Here is a 12611-nt window from a genome sequence, read left to right as displayed (position 1 = left end):
CTCCTCTGCCACTATGGAAACATTGTTTTCCACTTGTGCCGAAAGATCAAAATTTGTTTAATATTTCATTTTGTAAATGTTTTTTTACTATGTTTATTTATTTATTTATTTTCAGATTCCGAAACAACAGATGATGAAGGTGACCAATTTGAGACCAAAGAAGATAGTGGGGATGTTGAGGACCAGGCTGTGCATACAGGTATCCACCATGTTTCCAGCTTGCAGTCATACCTGGAGACATTTTTAGATTTTCTTGTATTTCTGTTTTACACATTTCCATCAGTGTTGCGATATTATAACACTTACAGACATTGATGAGAATTCTGAGATGTTACAAAAGAAACAGGCCACTTACTGACAGTGGAGTAAGCTAAAAAAGACAACAACACTGACATATTATTACCTTATAACGTTGTTATGGTGACAGTATTAGCAGCAACATTTGCATTTGTTTGTGGCATTTATGTCTATGTGATCAATAAAATATAAGTGTAAAATACTGGCTCTTTAGCTGCTAATTGCTCCACTGTATCCACCAGCTACGTTTGTGTGTCTCTGCTTGGTGCTGAGCAGGGAGAATTATGTTGGTTAAACAGGGCTTTTTCTGCTGCCTGCTTTGGCTGTAAACAAGGCTGATGATAGCTGTTTGTATTCTGGCAAACCAAAACAAAGCGCTCAAAGACACCAAGATCCTCCGTAGAGCTGAGGAACACTATGTTCACCACAGTGACCCCTTTATAATTTGACATGTGATCCAATGTTTAGAAAAGTGGAGCTTTACATTTACCTCGTTTCATGATCAATGAAGACTGCTTACCTTTACCATATGTCATATCTCCTTCTTACATGAGATGCAGTGATGGACAAATGTGCAGAAGATGACAGTAGAACACATGGACATGAGGATCACTCTAACACAACCAGGCAAGGCAAAGAAACATGCAAATGACCACTCAATTTTTAAAACAAGAAAGTAGTCTGCTGATTGTATTATTTAGTCCCTCCAGGATTTCGCAGGCAATTTTTGGGATTGTTGCAGCCTGAAATGTCTGATAATACAGCAGCTTTTCTAAAAAATTGTTATGCATGTTGTGGTGTTTATAGATGGGTTTTTTTGCAATAAAATAGCCAAGAGGGGTTGGGGGGGCAGAAAAGGTTGTGATGCTGATGGCCACCAATTGACTGTTGCTGCTGTTTAATGCAGTGCTGAAGGGCCGTCTCCATGAGCTGCTCTCTTCCTGCACTCTCTGCCTGGTTAGCATGAGCTAACACAGCACAACGTGATTGTCCCTATTCTTCATATTTTGCTGCTTGGGCAGAAGCCCCACAACACTAGTTAACATCTGACACGGAGCCGATGGTCTCACACCGACATCAAAACAGCTTGACTCTGTCATTAAACTGTTAAGTAACATTGCTGTGTGATGCTTACAGTTAGCCCCGTCACTGTGTGTGTATCTCCGTCCCAGGCACAGAGCAGCCATTCCGCAGCAGCCGCCTCATGATAAACATACATATAGAGAGAGAGGCACTGAGTGAATCAGTATGCTTACCCATTTTAAATAATCAAATTAGTGGTAAAGTTGTGGTGATTGGAAAGGTTGGCTGCTGCAGAATTCATGGGGATTGGCTGACTTTGCGTTAATTGTTGCGTACGCAACATTGCAACATCCTGGAGGGACTGATTATTGGACACACATTCCATACTGAAATACAATACTGATTCCAACAGATTTTGCTTCAAATCCCCTATTTCAGGAGTCAGTCAGAGAATTTTTCAAGAGAATCTCCCCCAGAGGCCCTCCCACCCCCATCCCCAAGACTCATCAAACGTCCTTCGACCTCTCCAAAGCCAAGTCGCTCTGGTTCAACTACACCTCTCAGCTTGCGGAAGAAAACTGTTGTGCCAACTGACTACCAAGACACAGTACCTGGGGAGTTTGAAGAAAAGGTTAAGCAGCCAAAATCTGTGTCCCAAAGTAACACCCAGGATTCCCGACCACAGACTCCACTGAGCGAGTACTCCCGGAAAGAATTTACTTTCAGACCATCTCCAAAGCTTACCAGAGCAAGCTCAAAGGTGTTTGAAAAGGTCCGTGGCTTAGAAGAGCGGAGACGAAGCCTTGATATTCCTGAGGGTTCCATCTCGGGAGGTTCCTGGGCAGGGTTCAATCGTGCTGGATCTGTAGATTCAGATGATGGAGGAAGCCGGTTGGGCATCTCTAGAGAAAGTTCAAGGGAAGATTTAAGGGAGGCTTTGAAAGAGGATGCTGCTGAACGGCGATCTATGTTTAGACAGAGAGCTGCTTCCCTGGAGGACAAACCTCGCTACTCCCAAAAAGTTCAAGACATTGAAAACAAGTTCACTGAGGAGCTCCAGCGCATTAAGAAGCTTGTCGGTAAACCTCATATGAAGAAGTCATTTTCAACTGAACAGCTCACTCTAAAGGGCAAGCAGCGCCAGCCTTTCAGGAAAATTGAACCTATCCCTCCTCAGGTCCTTCAAAAGCTCCAAGAAAGGGAACGTGCCCAGTGGGCAAAGGAACAGAGAGAAAAGGATCTTTGTCAGCAACCAATGCAGCAACAACAGCAAACACAGCAACAACAGCACATGTCCCAACCCCAAAGGACAGCAAGCACTGGTTCAACAACTGTAACAATCAGTCGATTTGGAGAAATTGCGGGCACCCCAGAGTCCATGCAGTTATCTGACTTACCGGGACAACGATCAGTGAGAGAATTAAGTAGAGTCAGTCCAGTGACGGAAATTATTCAGAGATCACCATCACCAGCGTTTTATCATCAACAAAGAGAAGAGTCGCCAAGCAGAAATGTTGCTGAGATGACATTACGCAAGGTTGAACGAAGGCCACCAAGTCCGCTTGTACAAAGGGTATCTCGAATGCCAGAATCCCCGCACATTCAAGATTCTCTTGTGCAAACGTCACAAAAGGATGAGACTTCAGGGAGAAAGACGCCAATAGAGGTAGCATTAAGAAAAATTGAAACTAGACCTGAAAGTCCACTGGTACAAAAAAGGGCTGCTATTGTGCAAGATCTTCCTTATCAGCCTCCTTCAAAACCCCCAAGGATGTCACCAGTCTCTCCAACAGAGGAGAGAATGGAAGTGGATCTACCTAAACCAGCCTTAAAGATAAGAATCCCTGCGATTGTTGTTGAAGATATAAAAATGGAAGTGGATGTTCCTCTAAAAACGAGTGAGCCTCATCCGATTACTGCTAGTGCCAAAGAGGGACGACAGCTGAAGACCAAAGGAAAGAACCGTCGCCCTCGACCCATGTCTCCAGAGTTAGGTTAGCTCTGTTGTGCTTCTTTCATTTAACATTCTGTAGTGTGACGTTCCAATCTGCTTGCTTTTTGTGTTTAATCAACCAATTATTCAGTCTTTACTAGAGGGGCGTTTCCTCAAATTTGATCATGGGGGAAATGACTTTAGGCTTGTCTTTTGTTAAACTGTACAGATTCTTCAGATGATTCTTATGTGTCTGCTGAAGAAGACCCATTGGAGGCACCTGTATTCGAGTTTCCACTGCAGGACACAGTAGCATCCGCTGGTGCAGATGTGCTACTAAAATGTATCATTGCCGGCACACCCACTCCTGAAGGTAACATGTTGTACTTTGTATTTTAACTGCAAAAACCTCACAGATCATTTTCAATTGTTCAAACAATCAGTACACAAATAGCGTAATTTGTCTTCTCTGTTTCTCTGATGAAGTTTCCTGGACAAGGGACAACACTGAAATCACCGGCATTGCTAACTACACAGTCAAAGTGGAGGGTGAACGACATACTCTGCTCATCAAATCGGCTAGAATAGGTGATGGTGGAAAATACTGTGTAACTGCTGTTAATCAGGTGGGCAGAGCGTCCAGCAGTGCCACCCTCACAGTCAAAGCAGGTACGTTTGACTTTGGGGATACCAGATTAAATTCAAGTGGGTATATTTACTGTAGTACTGTTCTGTGGTGGTTAACTCTGCAAAACTTGAAACCTAATGTTAAATTATTTGATTGGCTTTATGTTGTTGAGGAAGTGCTATTAATTGCTTGTTTCATCAAAATGACTGAAATGGCTCAGTTGCTGATTTTAAACTAGAGCAGCTCAAGCAGATAAAAGATCATGCACATAAACATGAATAGCATCACGATGCTGTGACCAACATGACAGACATATTTATTTATTTATTGTTATCCAGACATGCTGTATTTTTCCCCATTTAACTGGGAAATTAGTTAATATGTTATTGTTATGACAGCGAAGAATGGAACAGGAGTCTTATTTTATTCCCATAGATGCATTTGAAAAAATAGCTTTCATATCCAAAAGTAGGGCAATGTACCTAACAATAACTTTTAATTTGAAAAGCTTTCATTCTCCATCTTAAAATATAAATATGTCTTTGTGGTCTCTTCCCAGCAGGGCATTGTGTTTCAGATGATTTCTCTCCTGCTCCCTTGTCATTATCTCACCGAGCAAAATGTCTGTGCCATATATTCCAGCTGAACAACCTCACTTATAGTTACCATAGCAACTCAGAGGCGAAACTGAACCTATAAATTGCCCACTGAGGCTCACTGGCTCCACCCACTGTGAATCCACTATTGTGCTGGATATCACATTTGACATCTCAGACTTTAATTATATTTTTAGGGAGGCTTTGTTTTTGTTTTTTGTTGTTGTTGTTTTTAACATGAACTCCTTGACTCCTGTGTTTACAGAGTTTACAGAGACACAATGAAAGGTACATATAGGAATTGCTTGTTAGCAGGATCAGCTGAAACTACAACATGAAATATAATGTAACCTTATTGCTTTTACAGAGTCAGTACAGGAGGTAAAGGGAAACCTTGGGGTGCCTAGGGATATCAGCAGCCCTATTACATCTGATGAGGAGTATCTCAGTCCCCTGGAGGAAGGCATGGATTTTGGAGGGCCAGAGCTCAAGAAGACTATTGACACAAGATTCAGGACACCCCCTGCTTTCCTGGTGAGAATGTACAGAGCTAGGCCTGATTAATACATTACTGACTTTCCCTTTTAGAGTATGACATTTGTATGTTTAGCATTTATACTTACTCAACTGCATTTTGATGAATGGTTGCAAAATCTTGCATGAAAATGTTATATATAGACTTTGTCCTTTATTCTATTAATATCAGTTTTCCTGTATGAATGCATTATCCACTGTGTGATCAACCCATCAATACATCTGTCAAATATAACTTAAAACGTAAAATAAAATGCATCTCTCAGCTTCTAACCAACATTGCATTTCAAACAGGTAACAATGAGTGATCAAGCTGTCATTGAAGGGCAGGAAGTCACCATGTCTGTCCGAATACGTGGACAACCCAAACCCATGCTCTATTGGTAGGTCTCCCCCACTTCATCCAACTACTTAAACTCATCGCTTGCATTGGACATGGAAAAGACTTTCTCTGGATCTCAAACCATCAGCAAGCTTGCTTGATTGTAGTGTTGTGCATGAACATGCAAAAAGAGCACATTCATTGAACATGCTCACGTTTTTGGTAGATGGTAAACTGAGCATATCCGTTTGCAAGTAATGAACAGTGTTGTTAGCTCTCAAAAGATGCTCACACTCTGGGTTTTACAGCACCAGAGGAATTACAGTACCTGGCATGTCGATGTTTTCCTTTACCTAACCATGGAGGGGTGCTACGCATTTTAACAGGAAGGAAACACATATCAGTCGGGGAGCAGGCTTTAACACAACACCCACATGGCTGGTAGAACAGGAAATTTGGACAACACAGCTAGGGGTAGTGCTTTTTTGTGTAAATTGTGATCACCAGGTCGGACAAAATAAGTCCGAACATCAGCCACATCAGCAACGAATTTGATCTTCCAGTGAGTCTTGGAAAATATCTGCAAGGGAATGATGATCACGAGATTTTATTTTTAAAAATGAAAAAAAAAAAAAAAAGTTCATTTCAGTATGTGTCAGCTGAAGTTGTAGCTAGCTCTTGTGAAGCGTGAACGTGCACAACCCTGCTTGACTGCATAGTTTGTTCTAGAGCTTGCTGCTTTATTGCATCTGTTTAAGGAAGTGGAAGATTCATGTTTACTGCCTAACAACCTCCAGCCTGGCAGAAAGAGTCTTAACAGGGAAAAGCCAAGAATATCATGCTTCCCCAGTTTACCATGGAGCTGCTCTGTGCCCAGTTATACAAATGTCTGGCTGAACTAATGAGCTCTTACACAACAATCTGGAATTCACATTCAGTGTTGAGGCAGTCCAAAAAAGAGCCAGATCTGATTGCACATCCTTACAAGAGTCATGTCCTTAAGTGTTTGTAGAACTCTTCCTTATATTATGTTCAGCCAATGGTTCTTCATTGCTGTTAGCAAGGACAGTAGCTTCAAAAGGCTGCTAATATTCTTTATTTTTCTCTTTGTCAACAAATCTCATGAAAAGACCAAAGCCTGATATATCTTATTGCTCTGTGCCATATGGCTCTGTTATTGTCAAGTTACTACTGAAAACACACCAGTGGGCCACACTGTGACCTGGGTGACATGTTCCGTCATTGCCACAGGCATGAATACTGTAGCACTGTAGTTTTGAGTCAGTCCCAAATACACCACTCTGCTGCTGTAAATACTAGTGCACCATCTTTGGTGTTGAATTAAAAATAATTTCTCACACTTCTCAGATGGTCTGGTGTCAGCATGGCTCACCACTTTTCTCCATTTTGCAGAGAAAAACGAGACCAAGAGTGTATTTTACTGATAAAACAACAGGGCATGAGTTGTTGCTTTATCAGCAACAGGGTGTGCACTGGGTCAGATGAGTGCAAGGCATGGTCTGTTTCACTTATACTCTGACAATTTTTAATTCAAACTATATATAATACATTGGCACATAATGGTACTTAGAATTTTATAAAAAAAAGTCATTGGAAAAGAAGATGGGAATGTATCGACTGATCAACTAACTCATTGCGGGTTTTGGTCTTTTGATGGCATTTGTTGACAATAAGTGGGATATAATGTCAAACTTATCCTTTAATATAGGAGACAAGAATAGGCTGAATCAAACACGCAGGTTCTGTCACTGAAGTTAGTCATCATGACTCTCGAGAGACAACAGCAGAAAAGAATGTGCTAAACATAATATTGGCAGTCCTGAATAATGTATCCCACCCCCCACCCCCTTCAAACCAGCCAGAAGAGAGCTTGTGTTTGAAAAAATAAGTGTGTGCTTGGTCATCCTTCATCGCATAAATTAAGTTTAAAAAAGCTCTGAGTGGTGTATTTGTGATTCATCTCTTGTTTAAACACTCAGCAACAATTGCTCCCTTCATTCTCCTCTGTTGTAGGCTGAGGGACAGAGTTACGGTTAAAACAGGCCCACGTCACATTGTACGTGAGACAGAAGATGGCACTTTTGAAATGACCATCAAGTCAGCGGTGAGGTCAGACTCTGGGATTTACACCTGTAAGATCATTAATGAGTATGGGACAAAGCAGTGTGAAGGAAAGCTGGAGGTAAAAGGTACGCTTCTTTTCAAGTGTTCCAGTGTTTGTTGTCATTAAGAATGTTGGATCCTGTTTTCAGTCTCTTTCAGTGTTTATTAATGAAGGTTTTTTTGTTAGTTTTAATACACTGTGACTAAATTCCTGACACTAATTTACTTGTTAATCAGCATGTACATTGATACCATAACTCCAAGTGAATACAAACATTCTTTGTGACTAGTTCATACTACCAATGTTCAGCTATCACTTAACAGCACTCTTCAGAAAATGTCCTTTATTTATACCCAGCACCACCAGTTGAGCCAGGTCTGGCTATCATCCGCCCTGTCAGGGACATCACAGCCAAGGCTGGAGAGACAGTTTTGTTTGAGTGTCATGTCATCGGGCCGAAGGACACTGATGTGGACTGGCTTGCAGATGGGAAATTGATCCAGCCGGCATTGCTCAACTGCAAGATGCATTTTGATGGAAGAAAGTGCCGGCTGCTGCTCAACTCTGTACATGAGGACGACAGCGGAACATACACGTGCAAGCTCAGCACAGCTAAAGGTATGTCTCAAGAGTAAATACAGTATAATACAGTACAAATCACAGTATGTGTGGTGTAAAACTAAAATTAATGTATCAACTGTCTGTTTTTACTCTTCAGAGGAAGTGACCTCATGTGGCAAACTCAAAGTCATCCCTTCGATTGAACCTCTCTTCACTCGCAAGCTAGACGTTCTAGAAGTGATTGAGGGGCGTAATGCTCGATTTGACTGCAAAGTCAGTGGGACGCCATCTCCAAGGGTCATGTGGAGCCACTTTGGTAGGATTGTGCTTCTTGTGCCCAGGTGTACCACAGAACATCTTAACCTCAAAGGGATAGTTGGATCTTTCGAAGTGGGGTTGTATTAAATACTTATACATAGTCAGTGTAATACATATAGCCTAGCAGATGTCAGTCAGCATGCCTCAGTTTGGAGAAGCAGGCTGAAGTCTGGCGTGGGAGCTAAACAATGAACTGCTGTGGTGAGGCCAACTACAAGTCTCACCTAAAATATCTGTATCAATTTAAGTGTATGCTATATTTAGAATATCTGCACCATTTTACCTTGCTGTTAGACAGCAATTTCCAACAGGGAACTGAAGCCATGATATTTTTCCCCCCTCAAGACCAGACTCATACAACCCCATTTAAAAAAATCCGAACTATCCCTTCATGCGAAATGATCTATTCTCACCTTTTCTTTTATATTTCTCACCCTCTCTGAGTTTTGCCGATGATTTTGTGATTTATAACACACATTATAACTAAAGTGATGTATAGATACAACCTCTTTTTTCTCTTTAGACCATCCGCTGGCAGAAAGTGAGGACATTCGTATTCTTCAGGAGGGCGGCCGCCACTCTCTCGTCATTTCTCACGTGACCAATGAGGATGAGGGTTTTTACACCGTCACGGCCCGTAATGCTAACGGCGAGGCAGAGAGCTCAGCTGAACTTTACATACAAGAACCACGGCCAGCCATCTCCTCACAGATGTAAGATCATATTATTCTTTGGAGTTTAGGCTCTCATTTGTTTCATTGAATTTTTTTCTAGATTATGGATTATGAAATGTTGTTTTCATGCAGTAATAGACATAAAGAGCTAATCCGCATATTCTGCTATGTGCCGCTCTCTCCATCCCTCTGTCCCCTGTCTTCCATTCCCTGTAGGGCTAAACTTGAGAAGATGCCATCAATCCCAGAGGAGCCAGAGGTCCCAGAGAACGAGGTGGAGCGTTTCACTATGCCTGACTTCATCAAACCCCTTTATGACCTGGATGTGATCGAGGGAAAGGAGGCTATTCTCAAATGTAAAGTGGCTGGTTTGCCATACCCAACCATCGTCTGGTTCCACAACGGCAAAAGGATAGAAAGCACTGAGGACAGAAAGATGACACAGTGTAAGTGTTTCAAAATGGATTAACAGTCACTCAGTGTTCAGGTGTATCAGAGTACTGAAGCCCTTACAAAATAATTGTGCTCTGGGTAATTCATTTTAGATCTCTATAATTTTGCATTTTCATTAGTGTTGAAGTGAAATTAATATTTTAATCAAAATGAACAAGGAACTTCAACAACTACATGGATTAAAGATAACCCTCTAAAATGAACTCAATTTGTTGCTGCATTAAATAAAACCCTGTTATTGCAGTGTCTAATGTATTATGTTCAGACTAACACTAACCTGTCCATGTTCTGAGCAGATAATCTCAGGGATTATCAGCATCTCTTGAATTTCATTAACTGCTACTTTTCCAATCCAAAGAAAATGATCATTTAGAAAAACATAGAATATACGCCCTATTTATAATAGCATATATACAGTGGCATGCAAAAGTTTGGGGACCCCTGGTCAAAATTTGGTTTACTGTGAATGGTTAAGTAAGTAGAAGATGAACTGATTTCCAAAAGACAAGAAGTTAAAGATGACACATTTCTCTAGTGTTTTCAGCAAGATTCTTTTTTATTTAATTTTTTTCAAAATTACAAAGTAAACAGTTAAGAGTCTTTTAGTTCTTGTTTGGAGGATTTTCCCCAATTCTTCCTGCAAAAGGCTTCTAGCTCTGTGAGATTCTTGGGCCGTCTTGCATGCACTGTTCTTTTTGAGGTCTATCGACAGATTTTCAGTGATGTTTAGGTCGGAGGACTGTCAGGGCCATGGCAAAACCTTCAGCTTGTGCCTCTTGAGGTAGTCCATTGTGGATTTTGAGGTGTGTTTAGAATCATTGTCCTGTTGTAGAAACCACCCTCTCTTGGTCTTGAGCTTTTTTACAGATGATGTGATGTTTGCCTCCAGAATTTGCTGGAATCTAACAGAATCCATTCTTCTCTCTACCTGTGAAATGTTCCCCGTGCCACTGGCTGCAACACAAGCCCAAAGCATGATCGATCCACCCCCATGTTTAACAGTTGGACAGGTGTTCTTTTTCTCCAAACATACCTTTGCTCATTGAGTACTAAATGTTCTATTTAAACTTCATCAGTCCACAGGACTTGTTTCCAAAAAGCATCAGGCCGGATGTTTGCAAACTTCTGTTGCTTAATTTTGTGGTGAGGACACAGGAAAGGTTTCTTCTGATGACTCTTCCATGAAGGTCATATTTGTACAGGTGTCGTTGCACAGTAGAACAGTGCACCACCACTCCAGAGTCTGCTAAATCTTCCTGCAGGTCTTTTGCAGTCAAACAATGGTTTTAATTTGCCTTTCTTAGCAATCCAATGAGCAGCTCTCTCAGAATGTTTTCTTTATTTTCCAGACCTCAACTTGACCTTCACAGTTCCTGTTAACTACCATTTCTTAATAACTTTACAAACTGAGGAAACAGCTTCTTGAAAACACTTTGCCACCTTTTTGTAGTCTTCTGCTGCTCTGTGGGCATCATTTTGTTTAGTTTTTCTTTCCTAATGATGATTGTGAACAACCCTAACCCTAACCCTAACAAGCTAATCAAGGTCTGAGACCCTGGTAAAAGTTGTCTGAGAGCTCAAATGTCTTGGGGTGCCCAAACTTTTGCATGGTGCTCCTTTCCTTTTTTTCACTCTGAAATTGTACAAAACAAAAATAATACACAAATCTTGCTTAAAATGTTGAAAAGCATGTTCCATCTTTAACTTCAAGCCTTGGGGAGATCAGTTCATCTTCTACTTACTTAACTATTCACAGTAAATTAAATTGTGACCAGGGGTGCCCAAACTTTTGTATGACATTGTATTTTGTCATAAAGAACACTGTGTACCTAAACAACAAATATGACGTTTGTCAGTGCCCTCCAAAACCACCCATGTGACAGTTACAGAACCAATTCATAGGAGCATTTTTTGATCCACCACCTGTATGGTTAAGGCCTGGGTAGATTTAGACAACTACAACTACCTGATTAAGGTTTGCTAAAGATCACGGTCATGGTACTTTGTAAACAGGGACTGCATTTGATTGTTACAGTGGACTTAATTGCATAAAGATGCTAACAGACCTTTGCCTCCTCCTGTAGATCGTGATGTCCACAGCCTGGTCATCCGCTCTGTGTGCCATGCCCACGGTGGTGTTTACAAGAGTGTCATCTCTAACAAAGTTGGCAAGGCCACCTGCTATGCTCATCTCTACGTCACAGGTGATTTTCATTCCTTTTTTGGCATATACCTCAACAACAACAACACAATGGGCCTCAGACAAGAGCCACTCATATGAACAGATTTGTTCCAGCAAAGGCAGAACAGAAACACTCATGGACCTGTCATTCCATTGTCATCATTTTCAGATATCCTCCCTGACCCTCCTGATGGGACTCCAGTAATAGAATCCATCACTGGCAAAACCATCACCTTAAGCTGGAAGAAACCAAGGAGGCTGGACCCTTCCATTGGTACACAGGACTGATATTCATAATTGTTTTGTTCTCCATATCAAATAAGTAAATTATAAAGAATTTATCTTGATGACATTAGAGCAAACACATTGAACACAGCGTTCTAAGATAGACCAAAGACATAAAGATCTTTAATAGAGAGTGAAATAACAATGAAAGACTGATATACATACTAAAATAGCAGACACAGTTGTTTATCCAAGATGTGCTGCCTACATTGATCATTAAATATACCATGTTGCCATGTTGTAATGTTGTTCCGATTTTGAAATGAAGTGTAACTCTTATGCTCTAACTCTACACAAAATGATATGAAAATTTGTTTAATTTTAAGCTTTCTTCATTTGATAACATCATTTGTGGATAGAAAAAAAGAGTTTCAAAATTGTGGTGTTGCATTTTGCATGAAACTCTTTTTCTTTTCAGATCCCAGCTCCCTGATGTATGCCATCCAACAACAAGCCCTGGGCTCCATCCAGTGGACCATCATAGCTTCTGGCCTGAAGGAGACCACCTTCATCATCACCACTCTCTCCAAAGGTGTGCGCTATGCTTTCAGGGTCCTGACCATCACCTCCAAAGCCTTCAGCAAGCCCTCACCTACGACTGATACAGTGCAGCTCCTGGACCGAGGTACATTCAGATTTTTTTAGAGCGTCTATCCATCCATCCATCAGCGTGAATCAGT

At 41.1% G+C, this 12611-nt stretch overlaps 1 protein-coding gene across 3 annotated transcripts in view; it reads left to right on the top strand.

Moving 5' to 3' along the window:
• The window catches only part of spegb (striated muscle enriched protein kinase b), a 48852-nt gene that overhangs the window by 17010 nt on the left and 19231 nt on the right, over positions 1 to 12611 (top strand). The window contains exons 2-16 of one of the 3 annotated variants that reach the window (XM_033616304.2): positions 116 to 199; positions 858 to 924; positions 1759 to 3314; positions 3483 to 3626; positions 3740 to 3922; positions 4845 to 5011; positions 5306 to 5394; positions 7368 to 7543; positions 7816 to 8076; positions 8177 to 8335; positions 8861 to 9050; positions 9228 to 9457; positions 11549 to 11668; positions 11816 to 11920; positions 12350 to 12556. In XM_033616304.2, the coding sequence (XP_033472195.2) occupies positions 116 to 199; positions 858 to 924; positions 1759 to 3314; positions 3483 to 3626; positions 3740 to 3922; positions 4845 to 5011; positions 5306 to 5394; positions 7368 to 7543; positions 7816 to 8076; positions 8177 to 8335; positions 8861 to 9050; positions 9228 to 9457; positions 11549 to 11668; positions 11816 to 11920; positions 12350 to 12556 (3738 nt within the window). Of the gene's footprint in view, positions 1 to 115; positions 200 to 851; positions 925 to 1758; positions 3315 to 3482; positions 3627 to 3739; positions 3923 to 4844; positions 5012 to 5305; positions 5395 to 7367; positions 7544 to 7815; positions 8077 to 8176; positions 8336 to 8860; positions 9051 to 9227; positions 9458 to 11548; positions 11669 to 11815; positions 11921 to 12349; positions 12557 to 12611 lie in introns of all 3 variants that reach the window. The other 2 variants (XM_033616296.2, XM_033616312.2) reach the window with 2 other exon arrangements.

This window comes from Epinephelus lanceolatus, chromosome 14 (genome assembly GCF_041903045.1).
Source record: "Epinephelus lanceolatus isolate andai-2023 chromosome 14, ASM4190304v1, whole genome shotgun sequence".
NCBI lineage: Eukaryota > Metazoa > Chordata > Actinopteri > Perciformes > Serranidae > Epinephelus > Epinephelus lanceolatus.
The sequence above is the reverse complement of the archived record's forward strand: the minus strand, read 5'-3'. Positions and strand labels throughout refer to the sequence as shown.